General features: G+C 44.3%; 1 protein-coding gene across 5 annotated transcripts in view; it reads left to right on the top strand.

The window, feature by feature from the left end:
• LOC149185505 (Tetrapyrrole (Corrin/Porphyrin) Methylase) overlaps nt 1-17,054 on the top strand; it is a 326,245-nt gene that overhangs the window by 27,071 nt on the left and 282,120 nt on the right. Inside the window, exon 1 of one of the 5 annotated variants that reach the window (XM_089410713.1) lies at nt 6,207-6,357. The exons of the other annotated variants lie outside the window; for them this stretch is intronic. Coding sequence (XP_089266839.1) covers nt 6,269-6,357 — 89 coding nt within the window. The 5' untranslated portion in view covers nt 6,207-6,268. Of the gene's footprint in view, nt 1-6,206; nt 6,358-17,054 lie in introns of those variants that run through there. 5 annotated transcript variants of the gene reach the window in all.

Raw genomic sequence — 17,054 nt, forward strand, 5'->3', positions numbered from 1 at the left:
GAATACAATCATAATCTCGACATCCCTTATGAACAACTCTCACAAAGACGTACACTATCTCAGCATACAAATTGTCTCGGTGCAATACTCTATCAACATATTTTACATAGTCATGATCATAAACCCTCCGAAGATAAGGTCATAATGAAGAACGATATGATGACCTTGTAGATACAGTGAAGATCTCTATGGAAATGCAACAGTGATGTTCTCAGTAAGTGCAACAATGATCTAGATGAAGGAGCACTCATGGTGCAGCAGTGATCTAGATGAAGAAGCAGTTTTGGTACAACTATGATGATAATCTCAGCAGTGACTTCAAAGAGGATTGGTGTCTTGGTCTTGGAGTGGCATAGTATGTCAAGGGTCAAGGTCTTGGTATTCGTCAATTGGAATCTCTATAAGAAGAATTTTGTGCGGGTTTTCCTCTCCAAGAGGGAGAGGTTTTGGCCTTGGCAGAAAGCCAAACATCTTGTGTTCTTGTCTCTTTGTTTTGGTAGCAGTTTGATGAAGCAAACACACACACTAATAATAAGAAGAAGATCAAGCTAAGATAAATTGTAAAAGCACTTCACAAATTGTTATCAAGTCTAGAAGAATCCTACTAATACTAATTGCCCTAGATTCTTCAACAGGGATCGATGTGGTGATGGAGAACACACCAGTGCAGATACTCAGTTCCCCTGACAATTCGATTTTCTAAGTAGTAGAGACTCAACAGAGGAGATAACGCCAGAGGGTGAGTAGCAGTTCGCAGAGGAGGTCAGCGACATTTCTGGAGGAAGTATTCCGGGAGAGGTAGTGAGAGGGAGTGCGAAATTCCGAGAGGGTCTGTGTAAGCATTGCGCAGAAGGATTTTCGTGTGGCTGGGGAGGCAATTTTGGGGACAAAAATTCGCTGTGGGGTGAGGAAAAATTCTCACAATAATTTTGCCAGTATTTTTTCTAAGATTAGATCGCTAGTAGAACATCTAAATTATTGTACTCAGATTTGCTATTGAAGAATAATAATAAAACCCTCATCTATTGCACCAGTTTTCTCGCATTGGGTTTTTTCGAGGACAATTGTCCAAAAACAATTGTGTTAAATTTTTTTGTGGGTGTTAGAATTTCTCAGTTTCCAGTATTTTATTTTATGTAGTATTTTTATGGTGAAAATTGCAGTAGTGATTTATTCATTGTTTGCCGTAGCAAATACGCTGATAATTGAATTTACGATTAGGAGAAAAAATTCCAGTTACTGCAATAGATGAAACTTTCACATTGTATCAGAGTGTAAGTGATCAACCAAGAAGCTCAGAAGCGAAGGAAATATTTTCGCTTCTCAAAGGGAGTAGCACGTTGAAATTCTTAGAGGCAGTGCAATACTCAGATATGCAAGACGAATTGCTGGGGCAGGAATTTGATTTTCAATTGTAGGGTTGCAGGAAAATTGAGTTGCCCGGGTTAGTAATTCCAACAGTCAGAGGGAGAAACAACAACTCAGATTTTTGCTGAGTAGATTCCTTGGTTGGACGCAGAGGATTTTGCAGCTGTTTGGAGTTGCAGAATCAACGTCAAGTGGAAGGAGGAATAGCACACAGTAAATTCTTTAGTATGACCATGGACAAAATTGGCATTCAAGAGGCTTCTGATTTGTTTTCCAGGTTGGAGGATGAATTTGCTTGCTTGTCAGGAGTGTCTAGTAAATAGACAATGGAGCATCAACTCATATGAAAAGGGTTAGAGAATATTTCTCTAGCTACAAGGAGGAGCAGATAGACTTTCAAATTACGATGGGAAACATAACGAAGTGTACCCCAATAGGGAGAGGTACCATCGATTTTCAGAGGCAGTCAGGAACAAGCAGCAACGCTATAGATGTATCGCATGTGCTAGGACTGGGTCTGAACTTGATTTCAGTATTCTATTTACAAGATAAGGGATATGATATCCACTTCGTAGGGAAGAAAGTGTTTGTCAAACACTCAAGTTGGAAGCGGGTAAGACAGATTGGAGTTTGAAGCAACAGATTGTACAGGTTGTAGCTCGACTCTCTAATGACACTAATAGGTAGTGACAGTAACAGTGCGAAGGAATTGAATGAGTTATGGCATAGGAGAATGGGACATCTACACCATGGAACACTAAATATGTTCAGGGAAACAGTAACAGGGGTTCCAAAACTTGGCACGGAACATGATGATGTGTGCAGAGGATGCGTACTTGGGAAGTATGCTAAGGCAACATTCCCAAGAAGTGACAACAAAGTAGATGGTGTGTTAGGACTTATATATTCAGATATTTTGGCCCTTTGTCCACTAGAGCTCTCAGTGGTGCCGAATACTTCGTCACCTTTATTGATGACCATTCTAGAAAAACCTGGATCTATTTCTTGAAGACCAAAGATGAGGTCTTCAATCGTTTCAGAGAGTTTAAGGCTCTCGTGGAGAATACAACAGGGAAGAAGATCAAGGTGTTTCGCTCAGATAATGGTGGAGAATATATTGATAAAGACTTCACAAAATTTTGTGCGTAAGGAAGGCATCAGAAGTGAATGGACAACTTCGTATAATCCACAACAGAATGGGACAAGATGAGCAGGAGTTGGTAGAACCTCCCACTACTAGTGGTCGAGCCAACAGAGAGGTTCGTCAGACATTGAGAGATGTAGAAGAGTTTGTTGGAGCTCCTAGGATAAGCAAAAGAGAGCGCAAACACCCTGACAGATATCAAGCATTGGTAGCTCAGGTTGCAGAACCTTCGAGCTTTCAAGAAGCCACAAAATATTAAGTGTGGGTAGATGCCATAGTAGAAGAATACAACTCCATCACGATGAATGATGTTTGGGAGGTGGTGCCGAGGCCTGAGGATAGGTTAGTTGTAGGTTCTCGATGGATCTACAAGATAAATATGCTACAAATGGCAGTGTGGAGAAGTACAAGGCTTAGTTTGTGGCAAATGGGTATGCACAGAAAGAAGGGATAGATTATGAGGAGACCTTCGCTCCAGTTTCTAGATACACCTCTATTCGGTCAGTTATATATCTAGCAGCTCAGATGGGATGGTAGATTCACCAGATGGACATTAAGACAACATTCTTGAGTGGGGTAATAGAGGAAGAGGTGTACATTGAACAACTAGAGGGCTTCGAGACTCATGAGAGGCGCACTCATGTGTAGAAAGCTTTATACGGGCTCAAGAATGCTCACAAGGCATGGTATGGTCGGACTGACAACTACCTGCAACAGATGGGATTCTTCAAAAGTGATGCAGATCCCAACCTTTATTATTTGATAGTAGAGGGTGAGCCACTCATCCTAGTATTGTATGCAAATCATCTCTTCTTGATAGGATCATCAAGGCTCATAGAGGATTGCAAGAGGAACCTGGCAACAGAGTTTGATATGAAGGATTTGGGGATGATGCACTATTTCTTAGAATTGGAAGTGTGGTAGAAGGACGAGGAGATCTTCCTTGGGTAGGGAAGATACGCTACAGACATTCTGAAGAGATTCAGAATGCAGGATTGTAGACCCATGTCTACGCCCATGATCACCAACTGGAAGAAGATAGATGCATCAGATGACAAGGATGTCGACCCCACCTTGTAGAGACAACTTGTTGGTTCTCTAATGTATCTAGTCAACACTAGGTTAGATATTTGCTTCGTAGTCAATACCCTCAGTCAGTTTATGGTAGAACCGAAGAGGGTACATTGGGCAGCAACGAGGCATATTTTGAGGTATGTGCGCAACACAATTATGGGTTGAGATATACCCGAGGGGATGATGTCAGACTATGTGGATTCATAGATGCAGACTGGTTAGCTAGTTCAGTGGACAGGAAGAGTACTTTTGGGTACTGCTTCAACGTTGGATCAAGGATGGTTTCTTGGTGTAGCAGGAAGCTGAAGTCAGTAGCACTGAGCTTTGTAGAAGCAGAGTATATGGCAACAAGCACAACTACGTGCGAAGCAATATGGCTTCGGAAGTTGCTAGTAAGCTTGTTCAGGTAGAGGATAGAGGCGACCAGTGTCTACTGTTATAATTTGAGTTGCATTAAGCTCTTTGAGAATCCAATGTTTCATGACGGGTCGAAACACATAGATATTCGGTGTCATTTCATCAGAGATTGTGTACAACATGGCGCTGTCCAACTACAGTATGTTCCAACAGAAGAGCAGGTTGTAAATATACTCATGAAAGCTCTAGGGAGAGCTAAGTTCGTCTATTTCAGAGAATATATGGGTATGGTGGAGAATCTGTTTTAGTAGCAGGGACAGATTATTTTGGATGCATCTCAGTTGCAATTGTAGCAGTAACAGATGAGAGGTAGTTGCAGTGCAGATGCAGAGTTGACAGTGTCAGTAGCAACACAAATGTAGCATCAAAGTTGCGCAATGGGCAGTATGGCCAAACATCAACAATGTGACAGGAGTTGATACAGAGACAGGGTGTTGTGGCAGGATGTGCAACACTAGAGAGAACATAGTCCTCGCTAAGAGGGAGTGTTAGTTTCTGTAGCATTGGATGTGTTCTAGCCACAAAATTTGGTGGAGATGCTAGAATACATGAGATGTCCAAAACCCATAAATTGTTTATGGAAATTCCATCTAGAGATGACTTAATTAGATTATTAGCCTATTTTTTAATGTTTCCTAAGTCTAAACTTAGGAAAATTGGTTAATTAATCATAATTAATTAAGTCAAGGTGAGAATTATCTAGAAATTCACACGGATCGATCTAAAAATGATCTGAGCCATTAATTAAAATCTAATCTTGGCCATTGGAGTCCCAATAGGAAGATATAAAAAGGGATCGATGTGGTGATGGAGAACACCCCAGTACAGATGCTCAGTTCCCCAAGCAGTTTGATTTTCTTAGTCGTAGAGACTCAACAAAGAAGATAGAGCCAGAAGCTGAAGAGCAGGTGGCAGAGGAGGTCAACAACATTTCCGGAGGAAGTATTCCACTTCCATGAGAGGCAATGAGAGGGAGTAAGGAATTCCCAAAGGGTCTGTGCAAAGGTTGACGCAAAAGGATTTGCGTGTGGCTAGGAGGCAATTCTGGGGACAAAAATTTGCTGTGGGGTGAGGAACAATTCTCACAATAATTTTGCCAGTGTTTTTTCTTAGATTAGATTGCCAGTAGAGCATCTAAATTATTGTACTCAGATTTGCTGCTGAAGAATAATAATGAAACTCTGATTTGCTGCACTGGTTTTACTGCATTGGGTTTTTCCAGGGACAATTGTCCAAAAACAACTATGTTAATTTTTTGTGTGGGTGCTAGAATTTTTTAGTTTCCAATATTTTATTTTCCGCAGTATTTTTATGGTGAAAAATGCAGTAGTGATTTATTCATTGTTTACTGTAGCAAATGAACTACATAATTAAATTTACAGTTGGGAGATTAATTTCTAGTTACTGCAATAGATGAAATTTTTACACGCCTTGAAAAATACGTCCTTGATCGGTGGTAATCTCTTGTGGTTTTCGTGTCAGCTTGATTCCAGTCCAATTTACCATGGTAAATGCCCAAGGCAATTCAATTGGTTGGCTTGATTTGGTCATTGAGTGATTGGTATAAATCTCTGCATTTGGCATCAAAGAAGTGCATTGAAGGAGAGCGATCAAGTGCACATTTGTGATCTGAATACTGTTGTATGACTCAATCAGGGTAATTGTCTCTATTTTTTTGATTGTTCTTGGACAATTATGGTTGTATTTGGTGGTCGCTTAATAATTTATTTCTTCGTGCGATGAGGACCTATATGAGAACTTGCAGTGTTGATCTGAGGGCAGTATGATCAATCACTGACTCAGTTTTGGTAACTTGAGGGCATATCTCTATTCTAGTGTGATCAAATCTTCTTCCTTGCTCTAGTGCGGTCAAGTGTCTAATTGTTCTGATGCTCGAACGTTGAAAGTTTTTGTGTTTTGGCATAGGTGTTTGATTGATCTGGTTGGATAGTAATGAATGGTTCTAGCACAGGTGTTTGATTAGTCCGGTTGGATAGTAACAAATGGTTCTGGTGTGATGTGGGTTTGCATGATATGTTTCTTTTATTTTGATATGGACACATGATCGATTATAAAGTTGTTATCAAAACTCAATTTTGATGTGTGGAAGCGAGATATGAAGTGCACGTTGTTCATTCTGATCTGAATCATCTCACCTTAACTGATTTGAGCGATTAGGTGTGTAAGCGTGTCTAATTTGATGCATATGGTGTGTGAACAAGAAGTGTGTCTCAGACTCGGTGCGTAAGAAGAGAGATTGAGTGCATGGTTCTATCTGGTGCGATTAGGGGTAGATCTTATTCAGTGTACGAGGCCATAATCCAGTGTGCATGCCTGTTGTCCATAATTACATGGTAAGAGCCTCTGTTTCCAGATCAAAATACGGTTAGTATGAGCGTTTTATATTTTATCCCATGATCTAATTGGTGGATAGATGCTTGAGTGAAAACAGTGGTCTACAACTGATGCGATTGGTGCTTGGTAAGTATATTGGTGTAAAATTACTATTGATGAATAGAGGATTGCAATAATCATTAAGTAGACAGTCTCTTATTCAAATGACAGCTTCTAGAGGCTGTTCTATGTTTGAATCAAAGCTAAATTACTACCATGACATGATGTTTGTAGTATGGTCAGGGCTCATTATGTGACAAGGGCCACTGTAGGGTCTGCATTGTTTGTCAGATACTTAGATCAAATAGATTGAACCACTGCCCGACATTGTTGCTGCATTACACTGCTGAGTTCCCTAAATAAAAAATCACTATATGCCAGCTACTTGTCAGAGAATGAAATCAGTGTTTATGTTCAGATCTGGTGTAGTGTTGAAGTGTAGGACAAAATTATAATGTGTAGTCTGTTGCTACCTGCTATTTGTTGGAATGGTATGGTTTAACTTGGTGAGGAGTTCCTAAGGTTGTAAAATTTAAAAATACTTGCTCATTGATTTGTTCGTTACAGTATTCTGTCCATGTACCTGAGGCCTGCTGTGCTTAACCTATGACTCATAAATTGTTGTATTGCTAAGGATGATGTTGAATGTAATGACAAATTAAGAGTTTTTGATGTTAAAAGAAGTGTATTACTGATTTGTTGAGAAGAAAGGAATTTGCAGGACGATATAAATTGATTTTGAAGCTATGCTAAAGGGAGTGGATCCAGTTTGAAAACGAATGAAATGGAGGTCCACACTACTTTTGGGGGTTTGTGCCAACAATCTAATCCAAGGGAGTAGTTGCTTCCTATTGGTGGGTGCCAGTGAAACAGTGCAAGGGAGTGGGTGCTGTCAAAATTCCAACTATTGCAGCAACTGGAAATTATTCTCGTAATTATAAATTTAATTATGTAGTTTATTTGCTATGACAACCAATGAATAAAATCACAACTGCAATTTTCACCATAAAAATCCCGTGGAAAATAAAGCGCTGGAAATTGAGAAATTTTAGCACACACACAAAATTTTGACATCGTTATTTTTGGACAATTGTTCCTGAAAAAACCCAACGTGGGAAAACTGATGCAGCAGTATGAGGGTTTATTTTTATTATGCAGCAGCAAAAATTTGAGTACAATAATTTGGATGCTCTACTGACAATCCAATTTGAGAGAAACACTGGCAAAATTATTGTGAGGATTTTTCCTCACCCCACAGCGGATTTCTGTCCCCGGATCTGCCTCCCCAGGCACACACAAATCCTTCTGCATCAACCTCTGCATAGAGTTTGCGCAGGCTCTGCTGTAGCTGCCTCCGAAAAACTCTGACATCCACAGTTCTGTCTCTCTTTGGCTTTGGAATTGGCTCACTAGATCATCTGACCAGAATCCTGGCCTTCGATTGCTGAATCACTAGCGCCTCCAGCTAGATCAAATTGTTCTGTTGCTATGCCTATGTAGTCCTTGCACAAACCCTCTAGGAATTTCGCACTCGCTCTCACTGCCTCTTTTGGATCTGGAAGACTTCGTCTGGAAATGCTAATGACCTCCTCTGCGCTACTCACCCCCTGGGTCGATCTTCTCTGCTGAATCTCTACTACTGGAAAAATCGAACTGCCTGGGCAACTAAGTATCTACACTGGTGTGTCTGCCATCTACCCATCGACCTCCTCTTATAATCTCCAGTTGTGACTCCAATGACCAAGATTAAAACATAATCTATGGTTGAGATCATTTATGGATCGATCTGTGTGAGTTTCTAGATGATTCACACATTTTTTAAATTAATACTGATTAATTAAACCCTTTTCCTAAATTTAGACTTAGGAAATATTTAAAAATAGGATAATAATCTAATTGAGACACTTCTAAGTGGAATTTCCAGAAACGATTTTTGGGTTATGGAGAACTCCTGTGTTTTAGCCTCTCCATAAAGTTTTGAGAGTAGAACACCTCCGATGCTACAAAAGCTAACACTCTCTCTTAGCAAGGAAGGTGTTTTAATGCTGCACTGCTGCTACAAAACCCTGTCTCTGTATCACCCTCTGTCACACTGCTGATGTCTAGCCATTGTGACTTCCTGCCACTGCCCACCAACCACTGTGCAACTCTGATGCTGCATCTTTGCTGTTGCTGACACTGCTATACTTCCGCCAACTCTGCATTTGCACTACAACTCCCTCTCAACTGTTGTTGCTGCAACTGCAACAACTGTAATTGAGAAGTGTCCAAAATAATTTGTCCTTGTTACTGAAATGAGTTCTCTACCATACCCATTTTCTCTCTGAAATGGGCGAACTTAGCTCTTCCTAGAGCTTTTGTGAGTATATCTGCAACCTGCTCATCTATGGGAACATGCTATAGTTGGACTGCTACACGCTGCACACAATCTTTGATGAAATGACACCGAATATCTATGTGTTTCGACCTGTCATGAAACATTGGATCCTCAGAGAGCTTGATGCAACTCTGATTATCGTAATAGACACTGGTCGCCTCCATCCTCTGCCCGAACAAGCTTACCAACAACTTCGAAAGCCATATAGCTTTGCACGTAGCTATGCTTGCGGCCATATACTCTGCTTTTGTAGAGCCCAGTGTTTCTGACTTCTGCTTCTTGCTACACCAAGAAACCATTTCTAATCCAATGTTGAAGCAGTACCTAAAGGTACTTTTCCTATCCACTGAACTGCCTGCCCAATCTGCATCGGTGTGATATTCCTAATTAGCTATGGCTAATTAGAATATTCGATTTTGCTCAATTTTGCCTTCTATAGTTATTTGTAAATAAAAAGGTGAGGAAAAGGGGACATAACTCACTTTTAGAATAAAAGTCACTTCCTAGTAGCACAACGTTGTGACTTAAAGGGGAGCCAAGGGGGCCAAAGGACCACGCAGAGATGGGGCCCACGCAGACACTTGGAGGGACTGCGCAGATGGGAAAAGGAACACGTGGCAAGAGGAGATTACGTTGGAGGAGGTGAGCCTTGGGATTGAGAGAGGCCAATGCTATAAAGGAGAGAGGAGCCTCCTCATTTTGGCATTGAGTTATGAGCATTTGAGCTAGTCACTTCGACTTGGAGCACGCTGGCTGTTTAGCCTGTCTGCAACACTGTTTAGTGCACTGAGTGTCTCCGTTCGGAGATCTCACCCTTAGCCCCGGGGGACTTCGAGTGCCTACTCGGGCAAGGTAGTTTTAACAGTCTTTTTGCAGTAGTTTTGATCTTTGGCATTGAGGTGGAGCTGAGCATTGGAGGACTGCGCAGTCTTGAGGGAGAGGTACGCAGTTCTTCTGGGGGCAGTTCTGGATTAGGGGTTTGTGGAGGAGTTGAGCTGTGAGATTGAGCAAGAGATCAGCTCTTGCAAATTGGAGGAGTTTGGCAGGGTTTCAGGCAGTATTTTGGAGGATTTTACTCAGTGGCAGCGCAGAGCCTTGAGAGATTGCGTGATTCCCCAAGGGGGCGATTTTCGGGGGTCGGCCATTTCAGAAAAGCTTTCTAGGTTTTTTGAGGAGACGTGGATTCCAGAGTTTCAGCATTTTCTGAGGAGGGGAACAACCCCAAATCCTCTGATTTCTAGTAGTAGCAGCAACACGGCAGTTCTCCAGCAGCATCCACGCAGTTCAGAGAGAGGCCATTCCTTTGCTATTCTGAGTGTATTTATTCACTTGCCGGGTGCAAGTCGAGGTGCCATCCTTCTGATCACCTCCTGTACTCATTCCATTACTCAGTATAATAAAATGGCTTAGCATTTCTCTCTGCATTTCTCGAGTATCTGCTTATATTTCATGTTTACATTATTATATGTTACACCACTGTTATTTTTATCATTTTGAGTTTCCTGATTATTATATTATTTGTGCGTATTTGGTTGGAGTTACTGGGGTAAAGGGGAATATCTCTAAAACGAGATATTATAGTGGTATCAAAGCATAGATCTGGCTCAGCCTGTGGAGCTAGCAATCTATGACACCGGGGGAAAAACCCTACATCTGTTACAGAGGTAGGAGATACAGAGACACTGCGCGTAGGTTGGAAAATACCTACGGAGAGGGTCACTGTGTTCTGGTGGTGGACGCAGAATAGGAGGAGCCTGTGGTGGACGCAGAACAGAAGGAGCCTGTAGTGGACGCAAAGCAAGAGGATCCGATGGCAGATGAGGACGGGAAGAGATTTGCGGACATGCTCCTCAAATCAGTACAGGATCTGTCGAGGCAGATTGAGGTGATGGGGCAGAGATTCACGGCAGTAGAGGCTAGACAGCGTGAGAGCCCACGGGTTTTCCAGGTTGGTGAGGGATCGGGTGCATCCCACCATTTGCTAGAGCAGCGTGATACTACTCAGCAGGTGGCCTCACATGCCCCTACACGCTCTACCATGCCCACTTTCTTAGGAGCAAACACGGGGGCCGGAGCCCAGCAAGAGGCAAAGCCCGGTCATATGGGCGATTATTTTGCAGAGTACCAGGCCAATGGGCAGGAGTTCAGGGAGGCTCTCTCATTCAGAGACTTTGTTCAGCTCCAGCGGGATAGTAGACCCCACGACCATCACAGAGGACACCGGCATTATCACGATGGAGACACCCACCGCACAACTAGTAGATTCCACTTGCCTACATTTGATGGTTCATCAAACAGCTCGGCAAGGTCTTGGGTGGAGAAGCTGGACATCTATTTCCAGCTTAACCAGATGTCGGAAACAGAGGCCATCAAGGTGGCGACATTACATTTGGATGGTGAGGCCCAGGATTGGTGGTTCCAGGGGATGGTTACACTAGGGCATTCCACAGTGACGACGTATGTCGAGTTCACCAGGAGATTGATGGAGAGGTTTGACCAGAGGGATCCAGAACAACACTTTGTTGAGCTGACGAGGCTCAAACAGACAGGGAGCCCAGAGACCAACATTGCAGACTTTTTGAGGGTTTCAATGATGGTGCTAGATCTATCCACGACACGGAGGATCTACATGTATGTTGAGGGGTTAGCAGAGCCACTTCGGGGTCTAGTTAGATCCGCTAGACCAACCACACTTCAGGATGCTATTAGCAGGACCCGGGACTTACAGGATGTCTTACCTAGGACCCGGACACCTTACCCCCAGCGACAGGCTTTTCAGCCTAAGGGGAAGGATGTGAGGATTCCACCTCCAAAGGGGAATCCAGGACGAGTATAGATCGACGATGATGCCAGGAGGGAGTTGAAGAAGAAGCGGTTGTGCTTCATCTGTCAGGAGCCGTGGGCACCAGGACATAAATGTGCTGCTGGCAAAGCACATTTTATTGAGGTCTTCTCCGAGAGCAGCAAGGAAGAGGATGAGGATGATGATGTGGAGGCAGGAGATAGTCATGACGTGCAGGATCCCTTGCCGCCTCCACCACCAGCAGCAGGTGGTGCAGCTTTTGCACCTACAAGAGGAGCCCTTGCAGCATTGCGAGGAGTTCCCAAGTATTTGACGCTGCGTGTACGGGGAACAGTACGTGGCTAGTGAGTATCAGTTTTGGTTGACAGTGGGGCCACCCACAACTTCATCGATGCACAGATGGTTGAGCGGAGAGGTATACTGATAGAGAACTTCGATGGATTTTTAGTTTTGGTCCTAGGAGATCAGACCATGGTGTGTGCTCGTTATGTTCCAGAGTTATCAGTGACGATGGGCACCTACACACTGACTAACCACTTCTTCGTGGTCAATATTCTGGACACCAACATAGTACTGGGTGTTCAGTGGCTCATCACTCTAGGGAAGGTCACTACAGATTGGAAGGCCCTAGAGATGGAGTGGGATGATGAGAAGACAGGAAGGCATTAGAAGATACGAGGATAGCACACATACCCGCCTCAGACTGTTTCAGCTCATCGGATGGAGGCAGTCTTCCGGAAGGGAGACGTATAATGGGCAGTGGAGATGCGTGCATCAGAGGCAGGGACTACAGGGCAGACGGTACATCCAGAGATACAATCCATCCTTGACCGGTATGCCATAGTGTTTGGGGAGATTCCGCCGGGACAGCCACTGGACCGGGGGTTTGAGCACACCATTGAGCTTGAGCAGGGCATATAGGCAGTGATTACTACCCCCTATAGGCATCCCAAGGCCTATCAGGATGAGATTGAGCGGGCCATTCAGGAGTTGCTGGCTCTTGGGCACATTTGGCCGAGCACGAGTCCTTTTGCTTCTTCCGTGGTGTTGGTGAAGAAGAAGGACAGCACATTGAGGATGTGCATTGACTACAGGGCCCTGAACAAGAAGACACTGAAGAACAGGTACCCCATACCCAGGATCGATGAGTTGATGGATGAGTTGAGAGGAGCACGGTTCTTCTCGAAGATTGATTTGAGATTTGGGTACCATCAGATTCGCGTGAGGGAACAGGGCATTCCCAAGACCGCCTTCAGGTGTCACTATGGGCACTTTGAGTTTTTGGTGATGCCCTTCGGGCTAACTAACGCCCCAGCGACATTCCAGTATTGCATGAATCACATCTTCCGCAGTCACTTAAGGAAGTTTGTGTTGGTGTTGTTTGATGATATCCTCATTTATAGCAAGACTTGGGAGGAGCATCTCCAACACATTGAGATAGTATTGCGCATCTTGGAGGAGCGGCAGTTCTATGCCAAGCTCTCCAAGTGTGAGTTTGGGTGGACGGAGATGTTATACTTGGGACACATCATAGGGGTGGACATAGTGAGGGTCCACGAGGAGAAGATCAGGGCCATCAGAGATTGGCTGGAGCCGAGAAACATGACAGAACTTCGAGGATTCATTGGTATTTGTACTTACTACCGGAAGTTCGTCAAGGGTTTCTCACAGCTTGCTGCACCCCTGATAGATTTGACGAGGAAGGGGGCATTCAGTTGGTCGGATACAGGGCAACAAGCCTTTGACAGGCTCAAGGAGATTATGAGCAGCTGCCTAGTGTTTGCATTGCCGGATTTTACGCAGCCATTTGTTTTGGAGTGTGATGCATCGAGAGAGGGGATCGACGCAGTGTTGATGCAGGGAGGTCACCCTATAGCCTTTGAGAGCCGGAAGCTCCTTCCACACGAGAGGTTGTATTCTATATACGACAAGGAGATGCTGGCCATCATGCATGCATTGGCCAAGTACCGACAGTATTTGGTGGGTAACAGGTTTAGGGTGAGGACTGATCACAATAGCCTCAAGTTCTTTTTGGAGCAGAAGCAGCTACAGGAGAGGCAGCAAAAGTGGATTAGTAAGATCCAAGCGTATGACTTTGACATTGAGTATGTCAAGGGTAAGAACAACGTGGTAGCAGATGCCCTTTCACGTAGACCAGCCACGTTGTCTCTTATGAGCTTGGACGCAGACTGGAGGGCTCGACTCCTAGTAGAGTACTCCAAGGATAGATTTGCATGTGAGGTTCTCGATGGGCAGGTGGCGGATGACTGGTACAGGGTGGTCGATGAGATCATCTACTATAGGGACCGAATCTTCTTGACTGAGGGATCTCAGCTTAAGAAGAAGATACTTCAGGCGTCACATGATTCACCATTGGCAGGTCATCAGGGCTTCACCAAAACCTACAGGGCCATTAGAGAGAGGTTCTCATGGAAGGGCCTCAAGGAGGACGTACTCCAGCATGTCTGGGAGTGCGATGTTTGCTAGAGGAACAAGGGGGAGATGAACCATCCAGCAAGACTATTGCAGTCTCTTCCCATTCCGAAGGGGAAATGGGAGTGTATTTCAATGGACTTCATCACAGGGTTGCCCATGGTACAGGGCAAGGATTGCATCTTTGTCGTCGTTGATCGGCTGACAAAGTACTCACACTTTTTTGCCATATCCGCACACTACACAGCAGAGCAGGTGGCTGAGCTGTTCTTCAGAGAGATTTTCAGGTTACATGGTCTTCCCAAGACCATCACCAGTGATAGGGACAGCCGTTTCATTGGCGGATTTTGGTAGGAGCTTTTTCGGTTGGTGGGGATGGAGTTGACACCAAGTACCAGTTATCATCCACAGACGGACGGGCAGACAGAGATAGTTAACAAGTGGCTGGAGGGCTACTTGCGTAACTATGTCAGTGGGCAGTAGCGAGCATGGCTGAAGTGGCTGCATCTGGGGGAGTACTGCTACAACACTACACATCACATGTCCATTGGTATGTCACCATTCTATGCTTTGTATGGATATCATCCCTTATATTTCGCTGACATGATGTTTGGTGCTAGCAAGGTTCCGAGAGCCAAGATTTGGATCCAAGAGAGTCTGGATATTCTCCGAGCTCTCAAAGATAATATGGCTACAGCGCAGAACCAGCAGAAGCTGTATGCCGACAAGGGTCGGGTGGAGAGACAGTTCGAGGTAGGGGACTTGGTCTACCTACGATTACAACCATACCGACAGTCGTCACTGAAGCAGAAGGGGGATGAGAAGCTCAAGACCCTCTTTTATGGGCCATACAGGGTGATACGCAAGATTGGACAGGTTGCATATGAGTTGGAGCTGCCCCAAGGCAGCAAGATTCATAACATCTTTCATGTATCATGCTTGAAAAAGGCATTGGGGCAGCATGTGACAGTGACAGATGAGCTACCACCCATGGATGATGAGGGGCATTTGGTGTTGCAGCCAGAGGCTATTATTGATACTAGGGAGAGGCAGCTGCGGAGCAGGACAGTCCGGGAATTCTTGGTGAGATGGAAGAATTTACCGGATGAGGATGCCACTTGGGAAAGTGAGAAAATTTTGCAACATCCATCACTTCAGTTGTTTGAGGACAAGCAACATTTTGCTAGGGGAGACTGTGATATTCCTAATTAGATATCGCTAATTAGAATATTCGATTTTGCTCAATTTTGCCTTCTATAGTTATTTGTAAATAAAAAGGTGAGGAAAAGGGGACATAACTCACTTTTAGAATAAAAGTCACTTCCTAGTAGCATAACGATGTGACTTAAAGGGGGAGCCAAGGGGCCAAAGGACCACGCAGAGATGGAGCCCACGCAGACACTTGGAGGGACTGCGCAGATGGGAAAAGGAACACGTCGCAAGAGGAGATTACGTTGGAGGAGGTGAGCCTTGGGATTGAGAGAGGCCAATGCTATAAAGGAGAGAGGAGCCTCCTCATTTTGGCATTCAGTTATGAGCATTTGAGCTAGTCACTTCGACTTGGAGCACGCTGGCTGTTTAGCCTGTCTGCAACACTGTTTAGTGCACTGAGTGTCTCCGTTCGGAGATCTCACCCTTAGCCCCGGGGGACTTCGAGTGCCTACTCGGGCAAGGTAGTTTCAGCAGTCTTTTTGCAGTAGTTTTGATCTTTGGCATTGAGGTGGAGCTGAGCATTGGAGGACTGCGCAGTCTTGAGAGAGAGGGACGCAGTTCTTCTGGGGGCAGTTCCAGATTAGGGGTTTGTGGAGGAGTTGAGCTGTGAGATTGAGCAAGAGATCAACTCTTGCATATTGGAGGAGTTTGGCAGAGTTTCAGGCAGTATTTTGGAGGATTTTACTCAGTGGCAGCGCAGAGCCTTGAGGGATTGCGTGATTCCCCAAGGGGGCGATTTTCAGGGGTTGGCCATTTCAGAAAAGCTTTCTGGGTTTTCTGAGGAGAGGTGGATTCCAGAGTTCCAGCATTTTCTGAGGAGGGGAACAGCCCCAAATCCTCATCTGATTTCCAGTAGTAGCAGCACGACGGTAGTTCTCCAGCAGCATCCACGCAGTTCAGAGAGAGGCCATTCCTTTGCTATTCTGAGTGTATTTCTTCACTTGCCTGGTGCAAGTCGAGGTGCCATCCTTCTGATCACCTCCTGTACTCATTCCATTACTCAGTATAATAAAATGGCTTAGCATTTCTCTCTGCATTTCTCGAGTATCTGCTTATATTTCATGTTTACATTATTATATGTTACACCACTGTTATTTTTATCATTTTGAGTTTCCCGGTTATTATATTATTTGTGTGTATTTGGTTGGAGTTACTGGGGTAAAGGGGAATATCTCTGAAACGACATATTACAATCGGTGAACCCACATAGTTTGACATCATCCCCTCGGGTATATCTCAACCCATACTCGATTGTGCCGCGCACATACCTCAAAATGTGCCTCGTTGCTGTCCAATGTACCCTCTTTGGTTCCACCATGAACTGACTAAGGGTATTGACCGCGAAGCAGATATCTGGCCTAGTGTTGACCAGATACATGAGAGAATCGATGAGTTGTCTATACAAGGTGGGGTCAACATCCTTGTTATCTCATGCATCTATTTTCTTCCAATTTGTGATCATGGGCGTAGACACGGGTCTACAATCGGGCATTCTGAATCTCGTAAGAATATTTGTAGCATATCTTCCTTGCCCAAGGAAGATCTCCCCATCCTTCTGCCACACTTCCAATCCTAGGAAATAGTGCATCAATCCCAAATCCTTCATGTCAAATTCTATTGCCAGGTTCCCCTTGCAGTCCTTTATGAGCCCTAATGACCTTGTCAGGAAGAGATCATCCACATACAATACTGAAATGAGTGGCTCACCCTCTACCATCAAATAGTAAAGGTTGGGATCTACGTCACTCTTGACGAATCCCATCTGCTGTAAGTAGTTGTAAATCCAATTATACCATGCCCTGGGAGCCTGCTTGAGCCCGTATAAAGATTTT

The sequence above is a fragment of the Pinus tabuliformis genome, chromosome 3_1, assembly GCF_031772625.1.
Source record: "Pinus tabuliformis cultivar Carrire ecotype Pingquan chromosome 3_1, CPIR1, whole genome shotgun sequence".
In the NCBI taxonomy this organism is placed as follows: Eukaryota; Viridiplantae; Streptophyta; class Pinopsida; order Pinales; family Pinaceae; genus Pinus; species Pinus tabuliformis.